Genomic DNA, 14,360 nt, shown 5'->3' on the forward strand with positions numbered 1-14,360 from the left:
GCATATAGCCCTCTGGTTGGTGCTTATTTGCATATATCCATATGGGTGCTCCTTCTCGTGTATTCGTGTGGTTGGCCGTTAATTTGCATGTATTCATATGGATGCTCTCGTATGTTCATGTGGATGAGTGCTCATTTACATGTATTCTTATTGAGGGAGCTCATATGTACACATCCACACGGTGGAGGCGGGTCCTTGTGGAATGGGCGTGTCCTTGTGGGAGGGGAAGTGTCCTTTTGACAGGAGGTGTGTCCTTATTGTAGGGGCTGTGTCTTGTGTGAGAGGACGTGCTCCCTTACTCCCTTATTGAGGGACAATTTTCCTAGCGCAGGGACGTTCCTGCTCCCTGAAGGACTTGCCCCCTCCGTGAAATACGGGCGGCCTTCCTCAATGACACGCCCCCTGCTTGAAGGACACAACCCCTCCCACACGAGCACGCCCATCGCAGAAAAGCACGCCCACTCCCACAAGGACACACCTCTCACAAGGAAATGCACCCTCCCACAAGGAAGTGCCCTCCAAAGATGCCACACCTCCTCAGACAAAGACACACCCACTCCCACAAGGATACGCCGGACAAATGAGCACACTCTCTCCAGGAAGGACACGCCCTTAACTAAGTCAGCCCTCCTCCAAGGACGCCAACTCTCCTCACACAAGGACAAGCCCAATTCCACAGGAACAAGCCCACTACCACAAGAACAAGACCCCTCTAACAAGACAAGACACACACCCTTCCTCAAAAAAAAAAAAAAGTCCTTAGGGCTGGGTGAAAACTCCGGAACCAGGCCAGGTAGAACCCAGCGGGGTTTTGTGGCTAGTGGAGGTTGCTTGCTACCCCTCTGGAATCAGGCCAGCGGGAAGTCATACCACGAGGGAGCGTGTCCTTTTGGGAGGAGACTTGTCTCAGGGAGGTGGTGTGATCTTGTGAGAAGAGTGTGGGGGTATGTCCTTGTGGCAATAGGACATGGTGTATTGGATCTCTGAGCAGTTGAGGGCTGTTTATCGGGTATAGGTAAGTTATACCTACAGCATAGGATCTGCCTGGAGAGCTGGGTCCAAGCTTGACTGTGCCGGCTCTTAACAGGTGAGATTTATACTTGTGAAAGACAAAGAAGAAAAAACTGCTTGCAATAGAAGTTGAACAGTAGAACTGACAATAGTGGAGAACAGCTTAATATATTTTAAAGCAGGGTTGAATCACATATACAGTATTTTTTCTGAGAGATTTAAGAGTACATACCAATTTAAAACATGAGACTTATTGTTTTCTTAGTCTGGAATGAGGTACAATAAGAAGACAATTATAACATTTAACTGTAAGTATATGTGCATTTACACAGTTGAGATCCGCTTGCCTTGGTGGAAGGGGGAGGTTGGGAGTGGGCGGGGATTGTCCCTTAAAGGGACAGGGTACCCAGGTGACAGACTAGGCCAGCAGATTACACCTGGTCCATATGGAGAGGTCCTTCTCAGCCAACGGAGGAGGGTGGAGTGATGGACAGTTAAACTGCAGGAGTAAAAGGAATTCCTATTTGCATGCAAAATGGAGCTCAAATAACTAAAATAACTAAAAATAACTTATCAAGTATGGCTGTCGATAGTCAGCACTACCTGAGATTACCTTAACAAGTTTTATATGCCTCAAGCGTCTGGTTTTAAAGGGCAGGAGATTAATGCTACTAGTTCCATAAGTCTGCCACTCTGTGAGATATGGGTTACCAACAAGGACTCTGATTGGGTGCACTGGCAACAGTGTAGAAGGGAGAAGCCTAGAGTGTTATCTATTACCTCCCAAGGACATGTCATAGACTGGAGTCCTCTTGGCTCCACTCAAGGACAACATTTTCACTCAGAGCTAAGGTGGAAGGAGTATAATCGAATGGAACTGTGGAAATTGGTGCTTCTGTTAATGAATCTATCCGATAGCATGGAGTTGGAATGGCAAGTCCTCTCCTGCAATCTGGCAGTTCATTTCAGACTAACATGTGGAAATTGACAAGGGCCTTCCACCCTTTTAAATCACAGGAAGGAAAATTAAACATTAAGCATAATAAATATAATTTGTCTTTTAGATGAAATCAGAGCCATCCTTTTCTAGTATGTGTACCACCACCTTACTTACTAATGAAAGGGCCTAGACAATGGCACCTTATAAATTACAGCATCTGTTAGCAACACTGTACCCTTCATACAAGTGTTGACTCTAAAACGTTTTTAAACTTACTTCGGAGAATTTATATATTCTTAGAGCAAGGCCAACAATCTGAATACCCATACAGTTGTTGAGGCCATGACAAGACTCTCCTGTGACAACCCTGGTGCAAAAGCTTACCGAGAGGATATTGAAAAGAACACAACAAATGAATGATTGTGTAGGACCCAGCCCCGACAAGCTCAATAGAGGCCTGAGTCTCAGTAGTTTACCCTAAGGCAATACCTGGTTCCAAGAAAGACCACAAACTGAGACCACCCAGGCACCACCCAGGAACAGACAATTCAAAGGAAATTCCTAGTTCCAACCATTGTAGATAGGATCACCGGCCAGCACACATCCATCGCTATTCACCAGGACACCCTAGACAAATGTCAGCCAATCAGGGGTCCTGAACCTTAGAAATTCCTCAACCCTACCCTTGCTACTATAAAAACCCAACCCTAACTGAGATCGGGGTTCTCCCATCACTCCAATATGTTGGACACACAGAGAGTCTTATTGTTTAGATAAAATGGCGCAGCTCCCTGAGGTGCAGCAGGTGGCAAGCCACAAGGGGAAGTGGGTCCCACCACCCGAGGCCTCTGTGGGTCCCAGGCAGGTGGGAGGTGCCAAGTGAGAGACCTTAGCGTGACAGCCAGTTCTTTGAGGAGCTGTGGCGGGTGGGAGACAGATAGGCATGCCATGCAGAGAGAGGGCTTGGATATAGATTATTCAGTAAAAGGGAAGGGGGGGGAGAGAAAAGAGACACACAGAGAGAGACAGAGACACAGAAAGAAAGAGAGGGAGAGAGAGAGGAGGGGGGAGAAGAGAAGAGGCCTCAGCCACCTCTTCTAAAGAAAGACAGGCAGAGAGAGAGCTCACAGGCTGGAAGAGAAAGATCTGTTTGCCTCTTAAAGGACAGGACCATTACATTCCCATCTCTTTCTTATAATAAAAAGGTGAGAGGTTATGTAATGGAAAAATAAAAATTGTTGCGGATCCCCGAGTAGTTTGCTGTGGGATCCTGGTAGGCAGGCAGTGGGCAGGGGGTCCTGAGAGCAGCCAGTCCTAGGCAGGGACTGGGCATGAGACCATGCCGCAGGTCTCCAAAGGAGGCTGGTCCCTGGCAGCGAGCCCTGTGTCCGTGGCGGTGGCCAACTGAGAGACAGACTGATAGGCACACCAAGCAGAGTGAAGTTGGACACACCTCCTCTCGCAAGAACCCGCCCCCTTCCAGAACACACCCCTCCACCCACAAGGGCATGCCTCCTCCCACAAGGACACGCCCATTCCCTAAATAAGTGCCTCTACGCAGGAGAGTGGAGGTGACACCTCCTCACTAAGGTCATGGCCCCTCCTACAAGGACACAACCCCACCATGACTTACTCATTACCACAAGATATGCCCCCTACACAAGATGCCCCATCAATAAAAGACACAGCTCAATAAATGTCACTCGTCGTCTTTAAAGGATCTGTGCACTCATTCAGGACCCTCCCACAAGGTCATGACCCCTCCAAGAAAAGACACATACCCTCAATAAAGGACACAGGCCTCCCACAATGTCATGATTTCTCAATAAAGTACTTGCCTACTCAATAAAGGGGACACCTCATATGAGAACATGCCCCTTTCTTCAAGGACACGCTGCTTCCCACAAGGCTATGCCCCTCATACAAGACCTGCACACTTCCCTAATCCCAACACTAAACCCTTACCCTAAACATAACCCTAACCCTAATGCTTACCCTAATCTGTTTTCTAACAAAATTGCTAGGTTTCTTTAAATTATATTAAGCAATAGGATTAGAATATTGAGTTTGCTTTAACGAAACACATTGCATTTTCTAGGAAGAGAATCAAGTTTTCTTTCAACTGTATTAGGCAATGTGGATAGAATAGTGAGGTTGCTTTAAATAAACACATTACTTTTTCTCAGAAAAGTTGCATATTTCTTTCAATTGTATTAAGCAATGTGAGGTAGAATAGTGAGTATCTTTTTAAGAATCACACTGGTAAAGAAGAAAGTTTTCTTTCAACTGTATTAACCAGTGTGAGTTGAAAAGTGAGCTTTCTTTGTAGAAATGGATTCTCTTTTCTAAGAAAAAAATGAGTTTTCTTTCAACTGTATTAAGGAATATGAGTAGAACATTGAGTTTGCATTGAAGAAATGCATTGTCTTTTCAAGGAAAAGAGGTGAGGTTCCTTTCCGGTTATGACGCAATGAGAACAGAATAGTCATTTACTTTGAAGAAACACATTGTCTTTCTAGGAAAAGAAGCAAGTATTCCTTCACCTGTATTTAAGAATGTGAGTAGAACAGTGAGTTTGATTTGAGGAAACACACTGTCTTTCTAGGAGGAGAGATTTCCTTAAACTGCACCATGCAATGTGAGCAGGATAGTGTGATTGCGTTGAAGAAACCCACTGGATTTTCTATTAAAAGAGGCGAGTTTTCTATCAATTGTATTAAGCAATGAGTACAGGATAGTGAGTTTGCCCTGGATAAATGTGTTGTCTTTTCTATTGGGAGGTCCTGAGTACCAGCCTCACTGCTTTCTCAGGGTTCAAAACAGCACTCTTCTACCACAAACAAAGCCTGGCTTGGGAGTGGGATCTGAGGGGTAGAATGAACTGACTCATTTAGGCCCAGTTTTCCTGCAAGTTTCTTTGTTCCTTAGGAGAAGATGAGCGTATGGACATAAGGCATCAGGGTTAAAAGGGGTAAAAAAGGGTAAGGCTTCAGGGTAAGAAAAGGGGGTGATATAAAACTTTCAGTTTATAGAGGCATGCAGACAAGTTAACAATCCCATAGGCGGCAACAATGGTATCAAGCGTGCATTTTCACAGAGTCACAAGAAACGGGGGGGGGGGGGGGGGGGGGGGGGTCTGGCAAGGAGGAGCTTTACATCTCAGAGGGGGCGTGGCTGTGAAGGTCCCCTGCAGCTGGGAATACAGCCGGGGCAGGTATGCTAACCTGCGGACTTGATTTGCTTTAGCATCTAGCTCTTCTGGTGACATTGTTTTTGACTCCAGCAGGGTGCCCAGGTGAGGAATTTTCTCTCTGAAGCTAGTTTTAGCGACTCACGTCTTTTTCCTGTATAAACATTTAATTTCCTGGGCGATGATCCTATGTTAGTTGAAAGTAAGGTACAGGATAAATACAGAATATTAGTAGCCTGTTAAGTCAGAGCAGAAAACCAGTAGATTACACCTTCCTGAGTCTGCTGTTAGAGCAGACATACTACCTTCTGTATGAGGCTCCTTCCTTCCTTTCTTGTTTCACACATACATCGAATTGTAATGATCTGTCCTGTCCCTTTAAAAGACAAGACCCACCCACTCCCCCCCCCCCCTTCTGCCAGGCAAGCAGATCTCCTTCTGCTTCCAGCCTGCATTTCTCTCTGTCCTATCTCTTTTTGGTGGCTGAGGCCTCTTCTTCTCCCCGCCCCTCTCCCCCCTCTTCCCTGGGGGGGAGAGGGTATGGACCAGTCCCACAGGGTATTTAAGGGGCCTCCTAGAGGAGGAACACTTGGTTTCTTGCTGTCCTGTCTCCCTGCCATGCGCTTGGCCCCCTGAGAGCATCATCTTTAATAAAACGATGGGCATTTTGATTTGGTTTGATTTGACCTAATTGGTTTTCTTGCGCTGATGGAGCTGTTTTTATTCTTAACAAGGTTCAAGACCCCTGATTGGCTGACATTTGTCTAGGTGTGTCCTGGTGAGTGTGTGCTGGCAGGTGATCCTATTTACAGCAGTTGGAACATTAGGCATTTCCTTTGGATGATCTCTTCTTGGGTGGTGGTCGAGTAATCTCAGTTTGGGGTTCTTCCTGAAACCAGTTATTGCTTTTGGGTAAACTACTGAGACTCAGGCCTCTATTAAACTTACCGATGGCCGAGTCCTACACTGGCAGGTGATAATGGTTGGAAGTAAAGAACTTCCTTTGGGTGATCTGTTCATATTTAGCTTTTGCTGAGCAGCCCCTTCCCCACCCATCTAAAAATGTTCTTTACCCCTCACTGTGAGAACAAGGACTTGATCGAATCCTTTTCACACCGTGCTATCATGGTGTGGGGGGTGGTGTCCAGTTGCCCTATAGGAAAAGTCAGGTTTCTACGCTGCTGGGATATTATAGAAAGAAGAAATACCATGATTTCACAAAACTTTAACAGAATTGACAGTGACTTATCCAAAGAATAGATGTCCCCCGTAACTCTACAAAAACGGGTTCTCCAGGTGGAGTGTACGTCATATACACTGCCGAAGGGTAGTCCAATAGATCGGTCCGCTGGCATCTACTGTATATTTGTGGGCTCACCACACTTTTCTAGGAAAAGAAGCAAGCATTCTTCCACCTGTGTCCTTGTGGGAAGTGGCATGTTCTTGTGGGATGAGGTGTATCCTTGTAGGAGGAAGCATGTCCTTTATTGAGGGTGCGTGTCCTTTATTGATGGGGTGTGCTGGGCCCATGGGTCTACCCCTGCTCCCGGGGTTCATTTTGAGGACAGTTTCTGGGCAGCCAGCGTTTCCTGTTTGTTCCTGTGCTCTCTCTGCCCCGCTGGGTGATTAGCTATAGGTAGGGCACTGTTGACCCACCTTGGGCATGGTAATTTCCCACCTGCCTGGGGAGGGGGGTATTCCATTGTGCAGCAGTTCGGTATTTAAGGTTTTCCCTAAGTTTGAATAAACGACATTCGGCTGATCTCCTTTCGAATGACCCAGGTCTCTTGTGTGTTCTTTCAATTTCCAGGCCCTTGCCTGGCTGGAGTATGGTACAGTGGCTTGCGAACACAGGTGTTACAGGGGTGTGTCCTTGTGGGAGGGGTTATGTCTTTGTGACAGAAGTTGTGTCCTTATTGGAGGGATTTGTCTTGTATGAAGGGCATGTCCTGTGAGAAGGGGCGTGTCCTTGAGGGAAGGGCGTGTTCTTGTTGGAGTGGGTGTGTCCCTGTTGAAGAGGACGTGTCTTTTGAGAGCAGGCACATCCTTGTGAGAAAGTGTGTGTCCTTTTGGATGGGGTGTGTACTTATGGGAGCAGGTGTTTCCGTAAGGGAGTTGGCACCTCCTTGAGGGGGAGTGTCCTCGTGGAAGTAGGCGTGTCATTGTCATGGGGCGTGTCCTTTTGGGAGGTGGTGTATCCTTGTAGGAGTGGGCACATCCTTGTGGTAGGGTCAAGTGGAGTGGGTGTGTCTTCAGGGATGAGGCGTGGTCTTGTGAGAGGGGAGTATCTTTGTGGGAAGGGGAGTATCTTTGGATAGAAGTGTATCATTGCTGGAGGTGTTTCCTTTTGGAAGGGGGCGTCTTTGTGAGGGGACGTGTTCTCAGAGGGGGGGTGTACTTATGGGAGGCGGCCTGTTCTAGCAGGAGGGGGCATATCCTCCAGCTTTGTCCTTGTGGGATTGGTTGTGTCCTTCCTGTAGGGGGACATGATCTTGAGGGAGTGGGCTGGGCATTTTCTTGTAAGAGGTGTGTCCTTGAGGCATGGGGCGTGTCCTGTCCTTGTTAGATGGGGCGTGTTCTTCTGAGAAAGGGTTTGTGGCCTTATGGTAGGTGGCGTGGCCTTGTGGGAGGGGGCGTGTCCTGGTGAGAGAGACCAAGTCATTAGAGGATGTGTGTCCTTGTGGGAGGGGTTTTTCCCTGAAGAAGGAGGTGTGTCTTTGTGAGAGTAGGAGTGTCCTTGTTGAAGAGTGTGTTTCCTTGTGGAAGTGGTTGTGTCTTGTGAGGGGGGAAATGTTATTATGGGAATGGTGTGTCCTTGTGGGAGAGGTTTGTCTTTGTGGGAGGAGGCGATTCATTGTGAGGGGCGTGTCCTAGAGAGGAGGCATGTCCTTGTGAGGGTAGGTGTCTTCTTCTGGGAGGAGCACATCCTTGTGGGAGGGGCAGGTCCTTGTGGCAGTAGTGTGTGCTAAGGGAGGTGGTGTGTCCTTGTGACAGGAGGGAAGCCTCCTATTGGAGGAGGCATGGCTTATATAAGGGGGCGTTTCCTTATTGGAGGGTGTGCCTTTTTTGAGGGGGTGTGTCCTTTTGGGAGAGGTGTGTCTTGATGAATGGGGCAGGTCTTGCGAAACCACCCTCTTTTGAGAGGGGCTTGTCCCTGTTTGAGGGGGTGTGTCCTTCGGGGAGGGAGCAAGTCATTGGGGACCGGAGTAGGTCCTTATTGAGGTGTGTGCCCTTGAGGGAGGGAACGTGGCCTTAGGGAATGAGTGTGTTGTTGCAGGAGGGGCGTGGCCTGGTGTTTGGACCTGTGTCATTTCAGGAGTAGGCGTGTCCTTGTGGGATGGGGCGTGTCTTGTGAGTGGGGAGCCTGTCCTTGTGGGAGTGTGCATGTCCTTGCTGATGGACAAAGGGTAAAATTGGTCAAAAGGAACAATGTCTTGGGGAACTGTGAGAGACTGTCCAGGAAAAAAGGCAGAAGGCCTTTTACTTCAGGTGTATTTGTTCCCTGAATTGTTCTTTTTTATTTATTATGTATACAATATTCTGTCTGCGTGTATGCCTGAAGGCCAGAAGAGGGCACCAGACCACATTACAGATGGTTGTGAGCCACCTTGTGGTTGCTGGGAATTGAACTCAGGACCTTTGGAAGAGCAGGCAATGCTCTTAACCACTGAGCTATCCCCCCCCCATTGTTCTTGGATGTGATTTCCTGCCCCCCTGTGACATTACAATCAATTTATAAGACGTGTTTATTCTTGTTGGATGTCAGTGTACCCTGAATCTAGCTATGGCTTTCATGCTTTCATGCTTTCCCTTCCCAGGTGTAATCTATAGTGCCTGTCAGGCAACTGTTTAAACTGTCTGTCTGGGAAAGGGCTGCTCTGTTAATATTTAGTGCTTATTGGCATTTATTTACATGTTTTTCTGAACTCAAACAACCTTGCTTGGATCACTGCTTTCTTTGTTACATTTGTGTATAAACGTATACCGAGCCAGATGGTGGTGGCGCACGCCTTTAATCCCAGCAGTCGGGAGGCAGAGGCAAGTGGATTCCCATGAGTTGGAGGCCAGCCTGATCTACAAAGAGAGTTCTAGGACATCTAGGGCTACACAGAAAAACCCTATCTCAAAAACAAATTAGAGGGCTGGAGAGATGGCTCAGCGGTTAAGAGCATTGCCTGCTCTTCCAAAGGTCCTGAGTTCAATTCCCAGCAACCACATGGTGGCTCACAACCATCTGTAATGGGGTCTGGTGCCCTCTTCTGGCCTTCAGACATACACACAGAAAGAATATTGTATACATAATAAATAAATATTTAAAAAAAAAAACAAATTAGAGTAAAAGTACACTGAAACTGAAGTAAGGTTGTCCACAGCATTAGACTGCAGTCGGCCGTTCTTTCAGGTCCTCAGATCCCAGGTTCAATGGACACAATACATAGTCTATAATCTTTAGTGTGGCACTAACAACTGCTTTAGCCAATGACTGAAGATCCAAGAGTAAGACTATAAAAATGTAGATTCCAGAAATAAGAGTGTAGAAATGAAGGAATATAAAGTTGTACGCCCTAGGAGGATGAAAGCAGACTGTCAGCAACCCACAGTCCATTCACAAGACCCAAGCATCTCTGCACACTGATATTAGCCCTAAGGGAACACCCTGGCCATCCGTGATTAACGACGGATATGAGCTGAGTTCACCTTTAGGAGGCGGATATACGTGACCTCTGGATTGTGCACTATCCCTGCTCTGTGAAACTCGCAGCATCACAGGGAAGAGCGCAGAGCTTCAGTAAACACCTGGGAACATCAGGGAAGACAACAGATTAAGTACAACACTAGCTTAACTGAAAACCTCTGTTAAGGAAGATTGTGAAATAAGGCAATCTGTATCTGAGTTTTACCTCAATACTGCAAAAAAGTCCTTTGTTCAGACCTAATGCTTGGTGACCCCTACTATATATAAGAAGGTAGATTTAGAGATCAGTCGGGGCCACAGCCTTACAAATCCATCTCTGGCTGTGGTTGGTCTCAGCTGGCTGATAAGCTTTTTGTGCCCCGCGGTGTTTTTTTTTTTTTTCCAGGAATAAAGTTTATTAGACTTGGTGGTCTGTCCCCATCTTTGTGCGACCCCCCTGGACATTTTGATCATCAATCTTACAAAATTCCCACACTAACTGTCCTTGTAGCTGAAACTCTGTGTACATAACCAATTCCTGGAAGTACATTTTTGGAGTAAGCTTGCATTTTTACCTCAGTTGATCTTGCAGATTTTGACAGCAGACATCACAACCACTGGAAGCCAAAACTCATAGTGGGGTGATGCGACCTAGGAGAAAGACATCTTTTCCAGGGCTAAATTGTTCTGTACCCAGGCTCAGTGTGCTGTAAGGAAGGCGCAGTCACAGGGAGGAGATGGAGGAGATAGCATTCGCTCAAAGTCATTCAAACCTGGGCACACTTGAAACCATACCTATTATTTTAAACTTTAAAGCTTCGCTGTCTTTCACTGGCCTTATAAACCTGTCTAAAAAATGCAGAGTGCTTTTGCTGATGCGCAGACCATCAGCGGGGGCCCTGGAATTTTCCTTTGTGCTGCTAAGTGAAAATCTATCTCATCAGCGGGCGGAGAGCTGAGGCAAGTCTGATAATTAAAGAGAGAATATACTATTTTTTGCTCAAAAATCTGAGCTCATAGAGATATTTTTCTTCTCTGTTTCTAGATAATGGAATAGAAACTCCAAGAAAATGAAGTGATCTCCTTCTGATAAAGATGATAAGCTCAGAGATAAGAGTCAGTAGAGGTGTGTACCCTAGTAAAAACCGCATTCTTTCATTTGGTTTTGCCATTGTCGTGAGACAAGGTCTTACTATGTAGTCCGGTGTGGCCTTGAACTAACACACAACTTCTAACTGCTGCACCTAAGCGTTAGTGAGCATCCGCACCTTGTGACATCCTGCTCTGTTTAACTTGGAAGGAAACTGGAGGTGCTGCTTATGAACAGGCTTATTTATATTCTTGAGGAAAAACCGGAAATAACTACAAAATCCCATTTATTTGATTTGAGTAAAGTAAATATTGACACCAGGCCTTACATTTGATAGCATTAGCCTGGCAAGGGAGTCACATTTTAACAATAATCATATTAAAAGAAGAAAAGGTACAACAGTAAATTAATTAAAACTCGGGAGGAAACTGCTCTTGTTTCTTTTAAACCCTGACAAACATCTAACATATGTTTAACACAAGTCACGTCAAGCAAAGGTTAGGGACACCCGAATGGCAGAGCCAGCACTAAGACTCCAATTACATACAACTCAAACATGCATAGGGAGATTAAAGTTATTTTATTAAATCATGCACATCACGTGTGTTAGTGCAAATAGTTTAATCTGTACTCCAGAAATTCTATTGTACGTTTTATCTTTACAAAATAGATTTCAAACAATTATTTACTTTAAAAAAGGTAATTTTGAAGTTATGCATTTCAGAACAGTATTTGCAATAACTATATACAAGAGGTACTGGGTACCACTGGCGTATGAGCATTCTGTGGTGGAGTGGCTTCCTGCAACAGAGAATGGTAACATGAACTATACGACAGTATTTTCTACAAGTCATTTGTGGCTAATTCCTCCATAAATCTAGTGATTCTCCCAGCAACGACCCCAAAGAGCTTTAAATACAACTTTGAAAGTAAAAACAATGACCGCCAAACATCATGAGGCAAATTATATCCTAGCCAGATATCTCAGTATCTGGCTAGATCTGGGTATTCTCATAGAACATTCCAGCCAATTCACCAACTTTCCCTCCCAGTCTGACTGAAGAAAACTGAACTATGTGATGCTTTAGGATACTGACATCACTATGGTGCTGCACAAAACCATAGCTGAACTTTAACCTCTGTGTTTTAAATGGATAATGTCAAGCAGTGCTTAGGTGTGTCACTGTGCAAGAAACACTACCAATCTTGGGAATAGTGCTACTAATTAACAGGCTGTCCCGATGAACAATAAAAAGAAATAACCATTTGTATATCCAAGCAAGAAATCTTGGTAGGTAACATCAGTTCACCTTGAATGTGAATTAGCGCCACATCATAACCAAATTAAATCAACAAAAGCTTATCTAAATAGATATAATTCTTCCTTCAATTAAACATGCATGGAGGAACAGATGACAGAAAAAAAAATCATGCTTTCTAAACTGCTGTATTATGAGAAGGTAACTTGGTGTTTAAAGAAAACATTTCTTAAATACATGAGGTTTAGTAAGTTACACTCCAATTTACTCAAGAGTTTGGTTGGTTGCACTGAAATTATGCAACTGTGTTTTTGCTCCCAGAAATATTTCAGTTTGCTCAAGAAAATACAAACTCTCATGGAAAGTTTTCAAAGCTGATGTCCTTCACATCTTCAAGTCACATTAAGGCTGAACAAACATGTATGTATTTCCCAAGTTATCATTAGAACAGAATATTTTCCAAATGTGTTTTTCCTTAAAAAAAAAATCCACACAAATAATTGTCTAAGTCTTGTTCCCAATAGCTCAGTGGTTTTATAACAAGTAAAAATGGCGTACATATGTAAAAAAAATATATATATATGTGAGTGTGTATATATATTCAAACTGATAGGCACTGAGCACACAGGGCCTCTCTTCCCATGTATGTATTGGTTGTTCGGTTTGAGTAGTGATTGAATCAGAAAAATGAATTATGTGGCCATCAGAATTCAGAGTAAAATATTTATAAATTTATGGTATAAATAATTTGGTGAACTAAGAAACCTACTTTAGGCCACCATAATATTCAGACTCTCAACATACTAATTTAAAAATTACATGAAAAACCGAATAAATTCACAACTTTATATCCTCTCTATAGACAGATATATTTTCATATAAGTTAAAGCAATGACCCTATAGCTGTATTCTTGCACTTTGCTGTTTTAAGAGGTAAAAAAGAAGAAAATGGTTCTGCTTGTCCCCAGCATGAGTGTGATGCCAGCTTCTAGAAGGAGGATGGTGTACAGACTCAAGACACTGTCACGGGGAAGCTCTGGCCAGACCTGGCACATACAGCACGATGGCTGTCACCGCAACCAGGGCCGCCAACATGGGCATCCAGGGCCAGGGTTTCTGTGTGGAAAGAAACCAAGAGTCAGTATCGCGTTCTCCCCTCTCCTTTCATACTGTTTAACCCTGGATGAACTGAGTCCCACATACTTAAAAGACCACCGGAAAACTCTGCCCTTGCATGGTAAAGGCTACATGTAGAAAAGAAAGGAAAACGAGGGAGAACCATACTAGCAGGGCATTGTGTGGAAGCCTGAACATCCCAGGAAAGTCCTGGACAATTTTCAACTTTGTTACAGTTGAAACTTTGTAGCTACACCTTAAATTCTAGAATGCGTCTGCAGCATTTACTGTGCACCTGCGGTATACTTCTGCCGAAAAGTCTGTTTTTATGAAAACCAGAGTTATAAGATGGGGTAGAAAGAAAATGATGCAGGCTTGATCCTGGAACTTGAAACCAAAGAAGACATGAATCAGCTGAGGTTCCAAGGACAGGGGCACTGAGGCCCTGCCGCAGGTTCTTCTGATAAGCATGCTTGATTACCAGTTAAAGGCGAGGCACAGATGGGCTTCCCAATCAGCTTTCAGAGGATTTATACAATCCATTTACTTTGGTTGCTACCTTTATTCCTACCGATATTCCGATAGTACTCTTGAAAACTACTCTTAACTTGCAGATCAGCTCAAAAAGGCTTGTTGTAGAGTTTACTTATATTATAGAAGTAAATTCTCACTGGTGTTGAAATTGTGAGCCAATGGTTCATTACACTAATCTCACTTTCTTTCATCTTCACAGCAAACAGGCAAAGGATTAAAGAAAAACTCCACACCATGGAAGGGAAGAAAAGAAGGGTAATATAGCTGGCTGAAAATTTCAAAGATGCAAACTCTTCATTTCTCATTCAAATCTGATTGAACACATAACTGGGATATAGGTGGTGATATTGCAGAAATTCACTGCTTACTCCAGTTTGCTAGAGATAAAGACTCGGTTATAGGAAGCATTTCAACAACAGGTTAGCATGGGGTTAATTCATGGTTAGTACTACTACAAAAGAAACAAGACACAATGTTATGTGATTAGTTGATTTGTTCATTAGTATGACACAGATACATAGCAAACTAAATGAAGGGTTTGCGTC

General features: G+C 44.5%; 1 protein-coding gene and 1 long non-coding RNA gene across 18 annotated transcripts in view; one reads left to right on the forward strand and one right to left on the reverse strand.

Annotated features, from left to right (window-relative positions):
* Positions 1-953: 953 nt before the first annotated feature.
* Positions 954-14,228, forward strand: LOC142858896 (uncharacterized). Its single transcript, XR_012912095.1, has 3 exons — positions 954-1,087; positions 10,862-10,942; positions 14,015-14,228. It is a non-coding gene; the product is annotated as an uncharacterized LOC142858896 (long non-coding RNA).
* Slmap (sarcolemma associated protein) overlaps positions 11,468-14,360 on the reverse strand; it is a 132,180-nt gene continuing 129,287 nt past the window's right edge. For all 17 annotated transcript variants that reach the window (XM_075988842.1, XM_075988837.1, XM_075988838.1 and 14 more), the window contains one exon: positions 11,468-13,281. Coding sequence is in view for 7 of the 17 variants with exons in the window: in XM_075988837.1 (XP_075844952.1) it covers positions 13,189-13,281 (93 nt within the window). In the remaining 10 variants the exon portion in view is untranslated. The remainder of the gene's footprint in view (positions 13,282-14,360) is intronic.

Source organism: Microtus pennsylvanicus, chromosome 10 (assembly GCF_037038515.1).
Source record: "Microtus pennsylvanicus isolate mMicPen1 chromosome 10, mMicPen1.hap1, whole genome shotgun sequence".
Classification (NCBI taxonomy): Eukaryota; Metazoa; Chordata; class Mammalia; order Rodentia; family Cricetidae; genus Microtus; species Microtus pennsylvanicus.